Source organism: Pan paniscus, chromosome 5 (genome assembly GCF_029289425.2).
Source record: "Pan paniscus chromosome 5, NHGRI_mPanPan1-v2.0_pri, whole genome shotgun sequence".
NCBI classification, from domain to species: Eukaryota; Metazoa; Chordata; class Mammalia; order Primates; family Hominidae; genus Pan; species Pan paniscus.
The window spans coordinates 156,528,742-156,550,050 of NC_073254.2; the positions used below are offsets into that span (position 1 = coordinate 156,528,742).

The 21,309-nt window shown below is 39.8% G+C and overlaps 1 protein-coding gene across 6 annotated transcripts in view; it reads right to left on the reverse strand.

The window, feature by feature from the left end:
• MAP3K5 (mitogen-activated protein kinase kinase kinase 5) overlaps positions 1 to 21,309 on the reverse strand; it is a 266,344-nt gene that overhangs the window by 5,657 nt on the left and 239,378 nt on the right. For all 6 annotated transcript variants that reach the window (XM_055114152.2, XM_034962926.3, XM_063605010.1 and 3 more), the window contains 3 exons: positions 20,845 to 21,030; positions 17,602 to 17,707; positions 4,902 to 5,145 (listed from right to left, as the gene is read on the reverse strand). In XM_055114152.2, the coding sequence (XP_054970127.1) occupies positions 4,902 to 5,145; positions 17,602 to 17,707; positions 20,845 to 21,030 (536 nt within the window). The remainder of the gene's footprint in view (positions 1 to 4,901; positions 5,146 to 17,601; positions 17,708 to 20,844; positions 21,031 to 21,309) is intronic.

A 21,309-nucleotide genomic window follows, 5' to 3' on the forward strand; every position in this document is an offset into this window, starting at 1 on the left:
TGGCCCAATTACAGCTCACTGCATCCTTAAACTCTTGGACTCAAGCGATCCTCCCATCTCAGTTTTCCAAGCAGCTGGGAATACAGACATGCACCACCATGCCTGGCTAATTTGTTTTTTTTTTTTTTTTTGTAGAGACAGAGTCTTGCTATGTTGTCCAAGCTGGTCTCTGAACTCCTGGCCTCCAGTGGTCTTTCCACCTCAGCCTCTCAAAGCTCTGGGATTATAGGTGTGTGCATGTGCCACTGTGCCAGGCCTAGTCACCTTCTAGACATGAGCTATAATAAGCACATACACCCCTGATTTTATTGAAATACAGATACTGGTCCAGTGCCCCGGGGGTGAGTTCTGAGACTGTATTCATAATGAGCTCCCAGATGACAATGATGTTGCAGGTTCACAGACCCTCAGGTCCAGAAGCTAAGCTTTGGAAGACTGTGCTTGCCGACAAGAATTCAAAACCTCCACCACAGATTGTCTGCCAAAATCTTCAGAGATGTGTCCTGATATTTCTTGTTATGACCATAAATGTCAAAGATATAAATATGGGATACAGATATTAACAGGCCTATATTTTACATGTATGGACCCCCATTAAAAAAAGTTGGCAAATGTGCATAATATCATAATCAATGCAAATCAGAAAAGTAATCACTTTTTGTAAACTATGAAAATTTGAGAAACAGTCATAGGTGAGGTCGCCTAGAATATCTGGCATATAACAAATTCTCAATAAATGTTCATGGTTGTTGCTACAATTGTGATTGTTACTATTATTCCTCTCCCTTCTAAGGGGGCGGGGGTGAAGTGGGTAAAAGGATAGCTGTGTTCCTGGTACATTCAGTTCCTAGTTGGCATCTGATGCAGTCTCCAAAGAAACAAGGAGAAACTGTGATATTCATACCAAAGTTCTTACCCATAGAAGGTTCGCTATGCAACTGAGAGCCAACTGGTAACCTACTCACCATTTCCAATAGAATTTCTCAAAGAAAACATTCCAAGTTATGAAAAGAGGTGCTCTAATTTTTTAGAAAAGTATCTTAATGTAAGTTGGATTCAGAAATAATAATTTAAAATATATCGTTATTAAGATTATCAGGATAAATCGTTGCATAAACTACAGCTCTTAACAAACTCTATTTGTTTCATTTTCTGAGTATTGATAGATTTAACTCAAGAGTTTGTTTCTGCTTCACTTGACATAATCTGAAGGCAGCATCGTGCAACTGACAGATCTGGGCTTGTGTCCTGGTTCAACCCTGCACTTCCTGTGTTAACCTTAGATAAATTACCTAATGCCTCCAGGCTTCAGTTTTCAAATCATTTGTAAAAAAGAAAACTAAAGCTTCCAGAAAAGATTATTGTGAGCATTAAATGAGACAGCATAGGTACAGTGCCAAGTCAGTGTCTGGTCTTTAATAAGGGATGTTCTGTTCCTTGCTACCTCAGTCCCTGGAAAAGAGCCTTTCCAGGACTCAGTGGGAAGGAAACCTTCCCAGACCCCCAGGCTCGACCCCATTTCCACAGGACATAAAGATGAGATCCTCAGAGAGAAGGGATCACAGCAGAGTAGGTAGCAGAGGTGGGACAAAAGTAAAACACAATAAGAGGTAGACAGAGAAGGTGGGTGGAGGAAAATAAGTTAACAAAGACAGCTGCAGGGTAAGTGTGGTGCACAATGAGGTGGATGAAGCAGCATGAACTGAAAGCTAGAAGAGGGAGCACAGGGTCTTGGAGGGAGGCTTCTTATCTCTTCCAAAACAAATATTATCCAAAGAAATGGGCAGGAAGCTCTGTGTGAATGTTTAAGTTGGCAGTTTTTTGATCTGGTATGTATTTTTGTCCTACTTGCTAATTTATACGTATAAGACAGTGATGGTATCTTCTTACTGTTTTCTCAAGGAACACAGTGATGTTTTCTAGAGTTTAACCTATGTTTGTCTAGACTATGTAATTTCTTTTTATCTTTTGTTAAAGTGAATGAAATATGGCCTGAGAAGGACTCCGTACTTGCATATTTGAGTCCTCGTGGACAAACTATAACTTAACAGGTAGACAAGATTGAAAACCTAACTTAGGAGTATGCGTCTATAACAATAGCTGAGTCTTGGCTAATCCCAGGAGCCATACTTCAACCACTCATACACTGCTGAGTGTTCAAATAAGGTGAACGCCAACCCATAACAAATCCAGCTCTTTCTGTACACTTCTGATTTCTGTACGTCACTTTACTTTTATTTTCTATAAATTTGTTCTGGCCACGAGGCATCCCTGGAATGTCTCTGAATCTGCTGTGATTCTAGAGGCCACCTGATTCACAAACTATTTTTTTCTTTTTCAATTAAACTCCATTAAATTTAATTTGTCTGAAGCTTTCTTTTAACACCTTAAACACCAGAACTTCAACACTGGAAGCAGAGTATTGACAGCCCACCTCATTTGCTCCGAATCCAGCTCTTAGAAGTATTTATCTTAAGAACAATCCAGTACATCAATTTTATTTTTATTTTGTGTTTATTTAGCAGGGCAATATTTTGAAATCAAGGCAACTGTCTGCCTTTCTGTTCCAAAAAAGTATGGCAGGATCTGCCATGAGGTCAATTTTTAACCTTGGATGGGCAGGGGTGATGAGGTGGATTGGTGGGTAATTCCAGAACTGTAGGATGGGGAAATTAGATAAACAGGCAGCTCCTCTTGAGATAGGTTTTTGTTTTTGTTTTTGAGACAGGGTCTTGCTCTGCCACCCAGGCTGGAGTGCAATGGTGCAATCATGGCTCACTGTAGCCTCAACCTCTTGGGCTCAGGTGATCCTCCAAGCAGGATAAACCTGATTTCCCTTCATCAGTGATCATCCTAAATATTCTAAGCTTACAATTTTTAATATGAGAGCTACAACCTTTCCTGAAAACACACTAACATTTCCTCTAGATTCATTTTGCGGTAGGTATGCCTTTATATTTCAGGTAATATTCAACTGAAAATTAGAAGGACCAATATGGACAGGACTGGTCCCTTATTTCAATTACTTGGTTTTTGTACTAAAGCAGCTGTCCTTTCTTCAAATCATGCATGAAGCAAACATCGTCCCTCATCTCATTTTTCTGTGGGTGATGGAAAGCCGTGGGAGATATTACTGAAAAAGGAAGAACGAGGCTGATTATCTGTAGATTTCACAGACTCAAATGTAAATATGCAGAGGAAAAAGCGTAAATGTGTGGGTTGTTGTGACATACTAATGTAATAAAGAAATGTGGGTAAATACTAGTCTTTTCAACAGAGATGGGCAGATGTGAGAAGCAGGCCCTCAGCTAGAACCAAGAGACACTCAGAAGAGAAAGGGGAAGCTGTGAAGAAAGCGGCCGGAAGCCCTCAGGGACTGCAGATGGCCCAAGCATGGTAGACAGACAGTGGCGCCAGGGTGGCGAGCACAACGCTAACCAAATAGGCCAAGGAGAGAAGGGAAAGGAGTTGTGTCTAGGCTGCATTAGGAGAGGCAGGTCCTATTGACATAGCCAGGTGTGTAGACAGGAGGTTTCAGGGCCAGAAAAGCAGATATACCAGCTCTTTGGTAAACAAAGTAGCTTTACTATCTGCGTAATTCTAACCAGAAGGCATGGGTGGGAGGAGGTCAACCAAAACAGTAATGAGTGAATTTTCCTCCTCCAGAGATCACAGCAGGAGTCCAAAAAACACCACCACTCAGGACTGGGCAACAGAGAGTAACCTAGAGATAAGTGACTAACATGGACACCTTCCATAACAATGGGGTGTTATCCTTGGACTCTTGCTTGAGAAGAGGAGGAATGAGGGAAACCAAGATTTCCATGAAGTCTCAGAAGAGAAAAGACCCAAGTTCTTTCCCACTAAATAGTAGAGATGGCAAGAGCTGGGTTTCAGAGGACAAAATTGGGATATGAAAGTCAGAGAGGCAATCTCCCTTTATTAAAATAAGACTGCTCTATGCACATCATAGAAGATGTGTCTATATGGATTTACTTAACAATGCAACCAAATTTCATGTTTCTGAATATAGGATGAGCTTTTACCACTTGTACTCATTTTGGTATACAAGCTTGCCTTTAAAAATCTAAACTTTATGACTGGAAATAAGATATTTTTAACCTCCCTGGTGAATAACTAGAATTTTCAATTAAGGTTTCTAAATATTTGAACAACTTTTATTGATTCGCTTAAAAAAAAGTTTTTAATGCAAACCCAGAGTCATAAAGTCAGTTTCCCACATGTCAACTGTAGGCAGCACAGGAAGCTATAAATCATAAAAATTCAGACCTTGAACTGTACCAACAACATCTGCAAAGAACAGGAAACATTTGCTGTTAATAATCTGATCCTGTGGGTTCTATGCTAGCAAATTATCAAAGGCAAATTATACTCCAGATATGTTACAGCATATCAAAAATAAAATAGAATCATAAATGTGGTCAATTATCTTCCTTTTTAGGTTCTAAAATACAAATCTTTAGCACCATTAATTAGTTTTGTTCCCTCGACCTCAGTGATCTTCCTCTCCTATAAAGACTTGACTGGGCTTTCAAAAACATGAGCTTTCTGTTCTTTCAGCTATCTACTGGAAGGTACATGCTGCTCTGAGCCTGTTTCTTAGACAGTCTATGAGGCTACAACGAAGCTATTGGAAAAATCTTAGGGCACTTGGAGATGAAGAAGTAATCAAATGCTGCTGAAAAAGGCTTAAATTGGTAGAGGCAGAAAGTGGTATTTGACAAAAGAGGCTAAACTAAACCTCTCTTGTTTTATAAAGAAAGGCATTCAATCAAGTTTCCATGAATAGGATAAGGGAATCATATTCTGTAGACCAAAAACACATGCTCTTTAGTAAAAGTAAAAGAAAAGAAACCAACCCACGTCAGTGTAGGGCTTACCTATTGGTTTCTATTTTCATCCTTCCAAGCTGTACATTCAGTGACCGGTGAGCACTCTGGGAATCATGAGACACAGTAGAACTGAGCGTGCTCACACCTGAGGTAGCCACAGCATCTTCAATGACAGCCTGAGGTCTTCGGACAGTTTGATTTGAAGGCTGTTCCTCATGGTCATCTTCTACATCCAAGTCTTCTTGATCAGCAGTATCACTCTCAGATGCAAGGCTGAAATGTGGCCTTAGTTCTGTTTGGCATAATATCAGTGGTAGTGTTTATAAAATATGACTCATTGCCTTAATTTCTTAAGATATGAATGCTACCCTCCTGCCCCACCGTCAATAAGATATATATTCCAAACTGCTTTTCCAAAAGTGAGGATGGATTTCTGTGCACTCAGATTTGTTCTTCTATTGAACTTGCAAAATTCACAAGATATGATCTAATTCAAACAGAAGGAAAGAATGATCTAATTCAAACAGAATGATTTAATTCAAGAATGATCAATACATATGTATTGAATGATCAATACATAGTCACATTGCACATATGTGGGGAAAATGCTAGGAATCTGAAAGAAATGTAAAGATGTAAAAACTTTTTAAGAATATTTAAAAGTGTTTATACAAGTAAAGTTCATTTTCAGATTACATAATATCTGACAACTATTAACTTGCTTACAGATAAGGAAAGTGAGCTATACAGAGATTATATAAACACACGTGAATATGCAGAATGCTTTCTGCCTGTAACATCCAAAATGTAAGGGGATACAGGGCAGGTGCTGAAAATGCCACACGCAGGCTGATACTCACATTAGTAAGACTATCTCTCTTTGACTATTGGGCCGATTTCTAGTGTGTGTTCTCCTCTAACCTGTTGACTAACCATTGAAATTTAAACTATAGAAGTTACAAGTTTCCAACTTAAACATACTATATAACATGAGATCACCTGCATGTCAGTTTAGAACTTGGATGATATTGTGGCTGGGCACAGTGGCTCACGCCTGTAATCCCAGCACTTTGGGAGGCCAAGGCAGGCATATCATGAGGTCAGGAGTTCGAGACCAGCCTGGCCAACATAGTGAAACCCCGTCTCTACTAAAAATACAAAAATTAGCTGGACATGGTGGCACGCTACTTGGGAGGCTGAGGTAGGAGAATCACTTGAACCCAGGAGGCAGAGGTTGTGGTGAGCCGAGATCATGCCACTGTACTCCAACCTGGGCAACAGAGCAAGACTCTGTCTCAAAACAAAAAACAAAAAACAAAAAAAAAAACTTGGATGATATTGTAAACCAAAAATAAAATTCTAAGCCCCCCAACTGACTGAAGAACCACCTACCCCCAGGCCAAGGAGATCCCCAAGAAAACCTGAAAAAACTAGTTCAGGCCATTATGGGAAGAAAGGTATCCTCCCTTTGGAGTTTAGGCACAACTGACCAGCATTACCATTAAAATAAAGATCATAAGGCTGACAAAACAGACTCTTTGTAGCAATAAGATAACAAATTCCAACCTGACTCTAGTATAGCATCCCATGACAAACAACAGGCCATAAAGGAAGTCAAAGTATTTTGCCCCAAAATATATTTCTTTGACATATTTTGGAACGGTCCTGCAAAGTCGTCACTTGTGGGGGAAATCTGCATTCTGTAGAGAATCCCCTTCCCTTTCCAGGTCTTTTCCTGATCCAGGAGAGATTCAACTAAGAGTCTCACACTTTTTAAGGTCCAATAAGAGATTTTACCATCTATTCTCTCTATAGCTTGTTACTTAGGGGCTTCATCTACATAATAAGAACCTTGGCTTCCACAATAGCCCTTATCTTAACTCAAGCATTTCTTTATGCTGACTTCAACTCTTCAGGCAAAGCTTAACTCTTTCAACCAATTGCCAATCTTTGAATCTACCTATGACCTGGGACCCCAACCACCTCCCCACCTCCCAATCCCTGCCAGATGTCCTGCCTTGCTGGGCTGAACATCTACCTTACATATATTGCTTTATGTCTTTGCCTGTAACTTCTGTCTCCCTAGAAGTATACAACCAAGCTATAACCCAACTGCCCTGGGTACATGTTTTCAGGACCTCCAGAAGCTCTGTCACAGGTCATAGTCACTCATATTTGGCTCAGAATAAACTTCTAAATATTTTACAGAGTTTGGCTATTTTTTGTCAACAATATCTTCCCATAAGAAAAAATATTACAAATTGTAATTAAATCCTTAAACTTGGTCCACAAAAAGGAATTACAGTCATAATTTAAGTGAAATCAAGGTAGCAGAAATATTGAATTTTCACTCCATATGCTTTGGCACATAGAACATTTATTGGATCATGGAACCTACTAAAAATCTGATGAAAGTCATAAAAACTCTCCCCAGAAGAAAACACATACATGCAACATTTTGCCTAGATTTCCTGGTTTTACCTAGATTTTGCTATATTTGCACAGATTCCCTGAAGCCTCTCCCGAGTCCATGAACCACAGGTTAAGAGCCCATGTGTACAGGAGGGGAGTTCAGTGGGAGCAATGGAGGACCCCATCCCACCATTCGTATATGGGCACTTTGGCAAGGTCACCAAAGGCCTGCCAGCCAAATCCTCTAGGTACCTTTTTATATTTACCCTACTTGATCTGTGGACAGTATTTTCCTCTAAATCTCTGGCTGCTATTTCTCTTCTTCAGAGCCTTTTTATCTACTACCTGCCCACTTTTAAGCTGGAAACTGGGATTCTATCCTTCACTTTTTTATGTTTCTACTTTTGCTCCATAGATGAGCTCATTCAACTCCACGAAGGTTAAGTATTTCAGATGTGTGGATGACAAACTCTACACCTCTAGCCCCAGTCCTGTTACATCTAGAACATCCTGGACATTACTGTTTGGTAGGCACCTTAAAGTCAACAATCTAAAGAGAACTCATCATCTTTTGATCATAACAAAAACCAGAGTGTCCTTTTTCAAGGCCCAGTTTACATAGACCTGGCTTTCTTTATCCCTCGTTTAAAATTCTGTATAGTGGTTTTAAAAAGTGCATAACAGAAAATTTACCATCTTAACCATTTCTGAGTACATAGTTCAGTAGTGTTAAGTATACTAACAGTGCTATGCTACCAATCTCCAGAATATTTTCATTTTGCAAAACTCAAACTCTGTCCATCAAAACTCCCCATTACTCCCTCTTCTCAGTTTCTGGAAACTACCGTTCTACTTTCTGTTTCTATGAATTTGACTACTCTAGACACCTCACGTTTATAGTTACAGGAGACAGATAAATTCCTAGGCAGACAGGAATCGATCTCCAGTGAAACCTGACCTTCAAACCAAGGACAGTTTAAAGCCTGAGAAGCAAGCTGCCAATTCCGGAGAGAGTCCACAACCAGAGTGAGAACATCTATCCTCATCTTACCCACTCTCTCTCAATTGGTTCCTTCTGAATGATGTCTTTTAACCAATCAAATGGTGCTTTTTCCAAGACCTCCCATGGACCAATCAGCATGCACTCCCCTATTCTAAGCCCATAAAAACCCCAGACTCAGCATCACAGATGGCTACCCAATTTCAAGTCCCCTATCAATGCTGAGAACTTTCTTTCTGTCACTCAATTAGATTCTACTCTGCTTTACTCACTCTCCAATGTCCGTGTACTTTATTCTTCTTGGTCACGGGACAAGAACCCAGAACTCACTGAACTGTGGGAGTGAAAGGGATGTAGCACTCCTGCTCGCCAAGCTGTCAGCGGCAGGAGTAATACAGCTGTAACACTCCCTCCCACTTGTCGAACAATGGGAGAGAATAAGCCACTGGGTGCCACTCCCTCCCACTTGCTGAACTACAGGAGTGAAAAAACCATAAAATTATGGAATCATATACTATTTGTCTTTTTGTGACTGGCTTATTTTACTTAGCATAATGCCCTCAAAGTTCATCCATGTTGTAGCATGGGTCAGAATTTCCTTCCTTTCTAAGGCTGAATAATATTCCATTATATGTATACACCACATTTTGTTTATCCATTCATCTGTTGCTAGATACTTGGGTTGCTTCCACCTCTTGGCAATTGTAACTAGTACTGCTATGAATATGAATATGCAAATGTCTCTTTGAAATCCTTCTTTTAGTTTTTTTGAATATACACCCAGAAGAGAAATTGCTGGTTCACAAGGGTGCTTTCTTCTATCTTTAATTTCTGAGGAGCCATCATACTGTTTTCCATAGTAGCAGTACCATTTTACATTCCCAACAACAGTGTACAAGGATTCCAATTTCTCCATGTCCTCACGCTTTACCTCTTAAGGCTAACCAAACTTCACCTCTACTCTATCTCATCTCTTATTCCAAAATCCCATTTCTTAATTTATTGATAGTATGGTAGGAGTAAGTCAAAATCATGTGTTTTAGTTTTGTAAACCCAGCACTGATTGCAGGGGCTAAACATATTAGGTCTTCAAAAACTGTTGGCAGAATGGAAGAGTATTCCTACTAGGGTTATTTGGTTATTTGTATTTAGAAAGCAATAAAATAATTTAAAAATAATTTAAGAAAGTGTGATTCTAGATTAAATTAGAGGACAAGATTAGACCTTTTACAACTTTCTATAATTATTCTTCAATTTATTTCATGATTTCTAAACTGATTTTTTTTTTAAGATGGGGTTTTGCTCTTGTTGCCCAGGCTGGAGTGCAATGGCACGATCTTGGCTCACTGCAACCTCCACCTCCTGGGTTCAAGTGATTCTCCTGCCTCAGCCTTCCGAGTAGCTGGGATTACAGGCACGTGCCACCATGCCTGGCTAATTTTGTATTTTTGTAGAGATGGGGTTTCTCCATATTGGTCAGGCTGGTCTCAAACTCCTGACCTCAGGTGATCTGCCCACCTCGGCCTCCAAAAGTGCTGGGATTACAGGCGTGAGCCACCGTGCCTGGCCCTAAACTGAAATTTTTAAATAATGCAAAAAGGTTTGTAGTCCTGTTGACTATAATCTCACTTTTAGGGAAGGAAAATTAATAATCCTATTATATTTAAATATCCTCTTAATTCTGTAAACTTTAAATTATCATCTTACGTATGTATATATGACGTAAAAAATTCTCTGAATTAATTTAAAGAAAGTAGAAACTTGTAAGTTCATGCAGTGCTTTGTTATTTTGGTCTTTCATGGTGGCTCCCTGAGTGCATGTCATCAGATTAGACATTGTAAAATATGCAAATGACACAGAACATCTGGTTGTTTTTCTCAAAGAGATGACAATCTAAAAGAGAACTAGGGCAAATACACAGAAGAGTGCTGAGAGCACATTGAAATGTAACATGAAATTATAAGCACAAATTAATACAGCTACATATATCTCAGATTATCTCAGGTATAGACCTAGTTATATATATAATTCGCATGTACACTGAGATGGTTAATTATATATGTCAACTTGACTGGGCTAAGGATGGCCAGATAGCTGGTAGAACATTATTTTGGATGTGTCTGTGAGGGGTGAGGGTGTTTCCAGAAGAGATTAGCATTTGAATCAATGCACTTAATAAAGAAGATGGCCCTCCCCAATGTGGGCAGGCATCATCCAGTCCACTGAGGACCTGAATAGAACAAAAAGATGGAGAAAGGGTGAATTCTCTTTCTCTCTCCTTGAGCTGGGACATCCACCTTCTCCCGCTCTTGGATATCAGAGCTCTTGGTTCTCAGACCTTCAATTTCAGTTGGCTCCCCTAGTTCTCAGGCCTTTGGAGTCAGACTGATTATACCACCAGCTTTCTTGGTTCTCCAGTTTACTGATGTCATATGGTAGAACTTCTCAGCCTCCATAATCACATGAGCCAATTCCCATTATAAATCTTCTCTTATATATCTCTATGTATCCTATTGGTTCTGTTTCTTTGAAGAACCCTAACACATACATGTAGTAAGAGTGCTAAGGGGTAAATAAAGTACATTTGCAGTGACTGAATCCAGTGGTAGTTTACTCACTCACTGAGGGATTCATGGAGGCTGAAGGGCCTATGCAGAGTTCTGGGGGAGGGGAGCCTTGGCTTGATAGAGAAAGAGGGAAGTGTATTTGAAAGAATGAAGCTCAAACGATGGCCCAGGACCCTCTGAGAACAATGTAAAGCAGAGGGGACTGTCAGGAGACAGCCATGTGTCAGGAGAAAGACTGGGACTCAAGGGGGCCTTAAAGCCCATGAGTGGAAAAGTGGAGCCAGTGCATTGTTTCCAAACCAGCAAGATGGGATCAACAACAAAACTATTTCCACCCAAATGGTTACTTCCTCAGAGGAAGGAAAATAACTAGACCAAGTTTCTTTTTCTTTTCTTTCTTTCTTTTTTTTTTTTTTTTGAGACGGAGTCTCACTCTGTCGCCCAGGCTGGAGTGCAGTGGCATGATCTTGGCTCACTGCAACCTCTGCCTCCCAGGTTCAAGTGATTCTTCTGCCTCGGCCTCCTGAGTAGTTGGGATTATAGGCATGCACCATCATACCTGGCTAATATTTGTATTTTTAGTAGAGATGGGGTTTCACCATGTTGGCCAGGCTGGTCTCAAATTCCTGGCCTCATGGGATCTGCCTGCCTTGGCCTCCCAAAGTGCTGAGATTATAGGCATGAGCCACCATGCTTGGCCTAGACCAAGCTTCTTTAACACAGAGTATTTCTAATGCTTAGTAAGATCATAATACTTGTGAGTGCAGTGTATAACACTTGCATGAAGCTCCTCGTACGTACACCATGCTGTTCAATTCACATTAATGTGAACTTGGAGCACATGCTTGATTCAGTTAACAACTAGTGGTAATATCAAGTGCTTGAAGCAGCTGTTAACAATTATTGTTGATAGAGGAAGTATGCTTACATTATCAATACTCTTACCTTAGCACTGCCATCATAGTCTCTGTGCTCAGCATTACTCCATCTGGTCACCCACAAGCAGACTGTACTAGAGGACTAATGCTGCCAATAATCTAAAGGCTGATTGTTGATGACAAGTGAGAAAATAGTCTGAGAAAAAACAAATTCTTAAGGGACTTGTACTGTACTCTCTGTTCTGTGTGCTCCTTTTGGAAAAAAGATTAAACACTTTTTTTTTTTTTTTTTTTTTTGAGAAGGAGTCTTGCTCTTTCACCCAGGCTGGAGTGCAGTGGCACGATCTCGGCTCACTGCAGGCTCCACCCCCTGGGGTTCATGCCATTCTCCTGCCTCAGCCTCCCACATAGCTGGGACTACAGGCGCCCGCCACCTCGCCCGGCTAATTTTTTGTATCTTTAGTAGAGATGGGGTTTCACTGTGTTAGCCAGGATAGTCTTGATCTCCTGACCTCGTGATCCGCCCGCCTCGGCCTCCCAAAGTGCTGGGATTATAGGCGTGAGCCACCGCGCCCGGCCTAAACACTTTTTTTTTAACTTTTTATTTTGAAATAATTTTAGGATAACAGAGAAGTTGCAAAAATAGTGCAGAGAGTTCCTGTATAGCCTTCAGCCACTTGCTCTCGCCTTAACAGTTTATATACCTTTGGCACTATTATCAAAACCAGGAAATTAACATTGATACAATACTATTTTTTTTTTTTTTTTTTGAGACAGGGTCTCACTCTGTCCCCCAGGCCAGAGTGCAGTGGTGCAATCTCAGCTCACTGTGGCCTTGACCTCCTGGGCTCAATTGATCCTCTCACCTCAGCCTCCCTAGTAGCCAGGACCACAGGCACATGCTGCCATGCCTGACTTTTGTATTTTTTATGTAGAGATGCGGTTTTGCCACACTGCCTGGGGTGATCTCAAACTCCTAGGCTCAAGCAATCCTCCCACCTCAGCCTCCCAAAATGCTGGTATTATAGATGTGAGTCACCACACCTGACTTTGACACAATACTATTAACTAATCTATGGACATTATTTGAATTTCACCAGTTTTCCTACCAATGTCCTTTTTCTGATCAAGGATCCCTCATTATAATTAGTTGTCATGTCGCCTTAGTCTCTTCCAATATGTAACTAGTATTTTTTTATTTCTCACGACCTTCACCCTTTTGAGGAGTATTGGTCAGGTTTTTGTACAATGTCTTTTATTTGAGGTTCACTGACGTCTTCTTGTGATTAGCTTGAGGTTGTGCATTTTTGGCAAGAACACCACAGTGTGATGCTGTGTCCTTCTCAGGGCATCCTATCAGGAGGTATATGACGCTGATGTGTCTTCTTACTAGTGATGCTTACCTTGATCATTTGGTTGAGGGGGTGTCTGCCACATTCCTTCACTGTAAAATTACTGTTTTCTCCTTGTAGTTAGTAAATATCTTGTGGGGAGACACTTTGAAAACCATCCACATATCCTGTTTCTCCTCATTCTTTTGCCTACTTTAGCAGTCATTGATGGCCCTTGCCTGCAATAATTATTACTGTGGTGTTTGCCTACTGGTGATTTTCTGTTTTCCTCATTCATTTTTATTTATCAATCACAATTCTACTATAACAAAAAGGTGATCTTTCTCGTCCATATATTTATTTATTCAATTATTTATATTAATATGGACTCACGGATGCTTATTTTATTCTATAATCTATAATCCAATATGATCATTATTTTGTTGTTCAGATTGTTCTGGCTTGGACTGTTTGGAACATTTTCAGGTTGGCTCTAGTGTCCTTTCAATAAATCTCCATCCTTTTTGACACTTTCTTATTTCTGGCATCACAAGGTGTTCCAGGTATTTATTTATTTATTTATGACATGGGGTCTCACTCTGTCGCTCAAGCTGGAGTACAGCAGTGCAATCATAGCTCACTGTAGCCTCTATCTCCTGGGCTCAAGCAATTCTCCCACCTCAGCCTCCCAAGTAGCTATGGGCATGCACCACTATGTCTGCCTAATTTATTTTTATTTTTTTAGAGACAGGGTCTTGATATTTTGGCCAGGCTGGTCTGAAACTCCTGGCCTCAAGCAATCCTCTTGCCTTGGCCTCACGAAGCCTTAGGATTACAGGGGTGAGACACCATGCCCAGCTACAATCTTATCTTTTATTTCCCCTGCCCCCAGCCTGGAATCAACCACTTCTCCAAGGAAACCCAATTCCTTTTATTGAAGAATGGCATTTAGAAACCAAGATTTGGGTCTTCTCAGTAGACAGATCTAGGAAATGAACGTACAATCATGTACGGTATAACAACATTTCAGTCAAGGATGGATCGCATATATTACAGTGGTCCCATAAGATTGTAATACTATATTTTACTATACCTTTTGTATGTTCAGACACACAAACACTTACCACTGTGTTAAAATTGCCTACAATATTCAGTATAGTAACACACCATACAAATTTGTAGCCCGGGAGCAACAGGCCATACCATAAGGCCTGCGCATCTAGTAGGCTCTGCCATCTAGGTTTGTGTAAGTCCACTCTAGGATGTTTGCAGAATGACAAAATTGCCTAAGGACGCATGTCTCAGAACATAGCCCTGTCATTAAGCAATGCATATTGTACTAGCGATGGTATACTTTTTAAAATTTGTGGTCTTCTTTCGCATGTCTTCTGAAATGGCAGGTTAACTATAGTATCTTGCATCTGAAAGGAATTTTTATCAGGGGCATTTGAAGGCGTCTGTTTTTCATGTAATTTCTTTATATCTTAATGGCATAACAAAATCTTTCAGGACATCTGGAAATTTGATGGAGTTGTTGAATGACTGACATCACTTCATTTTGTCCACATATTTCATCATTTGTATATTGGTATACAGTGTATATGGACTTTTCTTATCCTGAGGGAAATACAAAAAGTACTGTCCATGTAATTCTCTTCTAAAAATTCCACTTTTCAAAAATAAATGTTTTCAAACAGTAACTTCAGTTGAAATCAGAAATTCCTAGTGGCCTCAAAGAAACCAATTTCATGGTGGAAGAACAAAGTCCTTTCTTTAGCAAACACTTTTAATAAAAAATGTGCCTTGTTCTGCACATGGTTGATCACAGCAGCGTCCATCCCTGGGACACTCGCGCAAGGACAGCTCCCTCTCTGCAACCTCCCTGCTGTTCTCCCTAAACCTAACAGAGTTTCACCTACAGTTACTTTTGCTTTTTAAACTTTCTATTCTGGAAGAATTTTAGATTCATGGAAACATTGCAAAAATAGTACAAAGAATTCCTGTATACCATCCACACAGCTCTTCCTAATATATCTTACATAACTATGGCACGTTTTTCAGAATGATTAAATTAACATTGGTGTAAACTATTAACTAAACTGCAGATTTCACTCAGATTCTCAGTTTTTCACTAATGTTCGTTTTCTATTCTGGATACCACATTACATTAGGTAATCATTACTAAAAGGAAGTTTGTTTTTTTTTAATTAAGTAAACAGATCATTTATATGCTATTTAAGTTGTTTCAAAATATACTCTCTTTTTCCTTTCTTCATTTTGGTGTCCTTAATTTAGGTTGCTACTGTGTTTAACTCATGGCCCATACCTCTCCCTTTCAGTGATATACACTATTCCCCCTTCATCTCATAGATCTTTTGAATATCTAACCCCTCTATAGCACATTCCCTACAACCAGCCTTATCCTAATGATAAAGTATCTGAATATAAATATTGTTTGACTTCCTTAGAGCATGAATTTCTTAGGTTCACATCCAACTACTAATCATGTGCTTCAAAGGCTCTCTAGAATTTTTTTCTAAGTTTCTACACCATGCAAATTTTCCACCCTAATTTGTTATAATCAGGTGAAACTCATTTACTTACTGTTTCAACCAAATATGAATCAGGGATCCACTGTTTTCCAGACACTGTGCTGGACAGTATGCTAGGCTCAGAATAAAATAAACCACAAACAGTTACCCTCTGGTGAGGGTAACAGCCATTAAACTAGAAACAAAAGTAGTTTCAGATTGTGGCATCACAAATAGGTGAAAACCATTTCCAAGGAGAGAGAATAACAGAGGAAGCCTACTTTAGATTTGGGGATAGGTCCAGACTCTCGGTGGCCTGAAGAATGCAAAGGTGTAAGCCACAGGACAGGAGAGACATGGGGTGGAAGTGTGTTCCAGGTAGAAGTAACATGTTCAGGGATAGCAGAACTTCTGTTTCTTTCTTACATAAGAAATAATTTAATCTTGACCAATGTTTGACATAAAGATTGACCCGAATGCTCTCACTCTCATGTCAAACACTCAAGTGTTCTATGAGAAGAGAGGGAATTCCACAACTCAGAAGGGTTGGCCTGAACTTAAAAGTTTGTAGTACCATTTATAAATAATTTTAATTTAAAAATATTTCAGGGCCAGGTGCAGCAGCTCACGCCTGTAATCACAGCACTTTGGGAGGCCGAGGCGGGAGGACAGCTTGAGCCCAGGGGTTTGAGACTAGCCTGGGCAACAGAGTGAGACTTCATCTCTACTTAAAAAAAAAAAAAAAAAAGAAAACTAAAATGAAAATATTTCATATTGATCTTATCCTTTTAAATTTATATTTCAGAATGCTTTATAATATAGGTACAAATTAGTACAACAGAACATGTTTCTAATTTGTTTATATAAATATATATAAATCTGTATCTATCCATGTAACAATTGGTCAACTGCTGTTTCTTTCTGCCTACCTACATACTCATCCATGCATCCATGCATCCACCCACCACCCCAACACACACACAGGGTGGAAGAGCTTTGCCTACAATTTTTTATTAATGGGTAGACTATCAAAACACGTTGGAGGTTTTGCCTTAGAGTATGAGTACACTCCTCACTTATGCCAAAAACCCTTGTTTCATCAACACTACCCCTTTTGTATCTCACTGCCAACATAGCTGGGGCTGTGTCTAGACCAGTGATTTCCAAACTTGGCTATTCATCGACATGACCTGAGAGCTGTATTAAAATCAAGTTCTTACAGATGGAACAAGGAGGATGTTCAGGGCTGTGAAAATATTCTTTATGATACTATAATGGTGGATACATGTTATTATATATGTAGAATTCCTAGAGAATGTACAACACCAAGACTGAACCCTAATATGAACTATGGACTCTTGGTGATGATAACGTGTCAATGTAGATTCACTGATTGTAACCAATATACCACTCTGTGGGGGACCTTGATAATGGAGGAGGCTATGCATGTGTGAGGCTAAGGGGTATGTGCAAAATCTCTGTATCTTCCACTCAATTTTGCTGTGAATCTTAAACTGCTCTAAAAGAGTAGTTTTTTTAAAAAAAATCAGATTCCTGGGCTTTATTCCTGGCAGATTCTTATTTGGCTTCAGATGGGGCTTTGAACGCTGTAATTTTAAAGACAATTAAATTGCTCAATGCAACGAGTTATGCAATGCCTCCTTAAATTGCGGAATACATTGGAAGATTTGGGAACCACTGGGTAAAAGATGTAGGAATGTGTTTTGTGGTCCAGATATCTATATTTTGAAATGCATATTTATCTGAGTCACCTGTATACTTTTTCTCTTCACATCCAAACACATTCCTTAAAGACAGGGGAAGCAAGTCTTCCTCATTCTTAGTAAATATTTTGCTCGGTGTACCATTATCCAGACTATATGTACTATTTGGTGATGTTGAAAATATTTCTTTGAAAAAGGGTATTATGGTTTTTAAAGTACTAAGGTGATATCAGAAATAACAGATGAACAGTAATCTAAAATATCCAAGCACTAAATATGTGCAGAGTAATTAAATATCTCTGACCTGGAACCAGGATGGTAATGGCTGTCTGTACCGCCTTCCGAATGATACTGTCTAAGGCAAACATCCAGTGCGGCTTGATGTTATGATTCCGAAGAACTTTATTGACCTGGAGAGAGAGTGACATTTAGCCTACTTTAATTTTTAATTGCAAATAGCCTAGCTGATCGAAGCACTTGTATGAAGTTCCATTTACAAAACAACTAAAAAGTTTCTTCACCTTGAATTCTTTGTAATTCTTTATGTCATTGGAAAACAAAGTAAAAATTGCTACTTCAAATCAAAGTTTAGTGAGCTCCATGTAAGCAAATAAGTTATTTAAGTGAAAGGCAGTCTGGTTCAAATGAGAATGTTGCTTCTTTGGGACTCAGAATGTGCAGTTTTTAGCTTTTATAATGTCTGCAGAATGGATGGGGAGGGGAGTGAAGGAGGAAGACAGGGTCTAAGAGACTTTAAATAAAAATAAAGGCTGTTCTTACTGTTCATTATTTTCAATTACTTCTTCTTCTTATTATTATTATTTCGTTTGTTTTGGGGACACGGTCTTGCTCTGTCACCCAGGGTGGAGTGCAGTGGCGGGATCATGGCTCACTGCAACCTGTGCCTCCGGGGCTCTAGCAATCCTCCTGCCTCAGCCTCCCAAAGTGCTGGATTGCAGACATGAGCCACCGTGCCTGGCCATCTTAGCCATTTTTAAGTGTATGGTTCAGTGGCATTAAGTACATTCACATTATTGTACTACCATCACTGCCATCCATCCACAGAACTCTTTATCTTGCAAAACTAAAACTCTATACCCATTAAACAGTAAGTTCCCATTTCTCCCTCCCCACAGTCCCTGAAAACAAGCATTTTAATTTCTGTCTCTTATAAATTTCACTACCGTAGGTACCTTCATATAAGTGGAATTACAGTATTTGGCCTTATGTGAATGGTTTGTTTCACTTGGCATAACATCTCTAAGCTTCATTCGTGTTGTAGCATGTGTCAGGATTTCTTTCCTTTTTAAGCTTGAATTATATTCCATTGTATGTATTTATCATGTGCATTACCTTTCTAAAAACAAGCTTTTAGCATAAGACTATGACAAGCTCACTTAAATTTTGGGTTAACTCTACTACCTGCTGGCTTACACAGACCTCTAAAAAAAGAGGCTATTTCCCCAACAGGGCTCTGGTTAGATACCTCTGAGTATCTATAGTATGATTATGGAAGTATAATTTTATTTAAATTCCAAAAATTTAATCACCATCCCTACTGCGGCTGGGGAGATGGTGACCCAGCCACAAACCCAGGTCAAGAGCTGGAGCTCCAGTTGCTCATGCCTGTCCTTGGTCCATCTTCATCAAAATCCCCTAGTTTGGAAAAGAGTCAGTTTGAGGACTTCATCGTAGTAGTTGCACAGGAAATGAACCCTTGCTAGGTTCCCACTTGTTCTAGAAAATCCATCCAGGCTGAGTTTGTCCTGGTACCTTCATTTCTTTAAAGAATTTACATACTGGCTGGACATGGTGGCTCACGCCCTGTAATCCCAGCACTTTGGGAGTCCGATGCGGGCGGATCACCTGACGCCAGGAGTTCAAGACCAGCCTGGCCAACATGGCAAAACCCAATCTCTACTAAAAATACAAAAATTAGCTGGGCATGGTGGCAGGCACCTGTAGTTCCAGTTACTCGGGAGGCTGAGGCACAAGAATTGCTTGAACCCGGGAGGCAGAGGTTGCAGTGAGCTGAGATCATGCCACTGCACTCCAGCCTAGCCAACAGAGGGAGACTCCATCTCAAAAAAAAAAAAAAAAATTACATTCTTATTAGGTGGAAGAGGGATCTGTTATAACCATAACCTGCTCCTCTCAGCTCTTTATTACATAGCAAATTACATCATAGGGCCCATACTTTGGGTTCATTCTCATCCTGGACAGTGAATGAGCAAGAGCAGGCGTGTGTGTGTACACATGTGTGTGTATACATGTGTGTGTGTGTACACGTGTGTGTGTGTGTGTCTGACCTGGCCCAAGGCCCAGGAGTACAACCCAATAGCTCTCAGTCTGAATTCTACAGCAAACTTGCTTTCCAACCTCTAGGCTAGAAGCCAATGTGTGGGCAAGTGCAAATTAGCTAAATTGTTTCACTCTACTTGCAGGCAGTTGGGTTTCCCTAGTTGCAGCATAAGCATGCTTTTAGCATTTAATATTAGTGATAGGCTTTGCCAGTTGCTTTAATTTCTTATGCCCTCAATCAAGTCAGGACTCTTGTCCCTGCCCACAATATAGCATAAAGACCAAGTGGCTTACACAGTGTCTCAGAGAATGCTAGTAGTTATTGAAGGATTCTAATTTGGCTTTAAATTGGGGATCATTTGATGTTGCAAATAAAATTGTCAACGCACTTTCTACAAAGAAGCAATATACACATTAGGGCTGAATTAATTTTGGAATTTAAATAAAATTATACTTCCATATTTATACCACAAGCACCATCAAGAACCCTCTTATTTCAGTCTCCCACATCTTGTTAAGGGTCTCCTGGAGGTGGCTTGAGGCTTTTTTGGCACTGAGTTCCACAGATAAGTCTCACCCAAGAATAACACAGAAGGTTCTGAATGCAGTACAGAAGACTGGCTTTACTTTGTGTTGCATAGCAACTCAATTTTGGAGAGAAGACTTCTCAGCAATCTCTCATTAGATCATGTGCTTTAATTTTTAATCAGTATGCTCTGTACTCTGAAAGTATACTTCTGGCTAGAACAGAGTAGGTATTTATGAAACAAACATGTTAAAAATGTTCTGTATGAAAACTAGAGAAAAACTGGAAAAAAATTAACTGGTTTTATTCAGCAGTGACCATTTCAATCTGTACTGTTAAATTTTTCTCAATGGCCACTAGATGGCATTTCTCATATAGCATTAGAAAATGTATGACTAAAGTGTGTTATGTTGCTAAAGTTGTCAAAACAAACAATGACCCAACATAATTTCATAAGAACGAAGTTCAGCCATGGGAAATATTTTGTTATTTTCCATGGTGATTTGGTTTTATGTGTTTTTTAATTTGGGGAATGCAAACACACAAAACAACAAATCAGATACTTAGAAGCACACTGAGAGGCGAATATCTCACATTTTTCATCCAAAAAGAATAGAGTTCACTGGAATTTTAAAAGAAAAATCACAGAACTTATGTTTTATCTTATTTTTCTAACTAATTTTAGCGTGTGGGAAAACACTGGCAAAATATCATACTTACAGCATCTTGAAAACCAAAGAGTACCACCTGGACTTGGCTAATGCCATGGCTGTCGAAGTCCAGCTCCAGTTTCAGCTTTGACAATGTGGTGGCTATGATTTTTCGGTCAGTGGATCTCACAAATTCTCTGAGGCTTGCAATGAGGGTTGTGATGTGTTCCCATTTTAGTTTTGGTTCTTCAGCCCCCTGTGAATAAAAATCAACAATCCTTCCGTCAACATATGCTGGATATACCTGCCATGGGAAGCCTATCTCCATACCCCCTCCCCCCACATTTTTTTTTTCTTTTGGTAGAGACAAGGTCTCACTATATTGCCCAGGCTGGTCTCGAACTCCTGGGCTCAAGCGAGCCTCCCATCACTACCTCCCAAAGTGCTGGGATTCCAGGCATGAGCCACCATACTTCCCACACCCCTTTCTGAGAAGAACTGGACTTCCAAATGTCTCCAAAGGAAAGACCATATT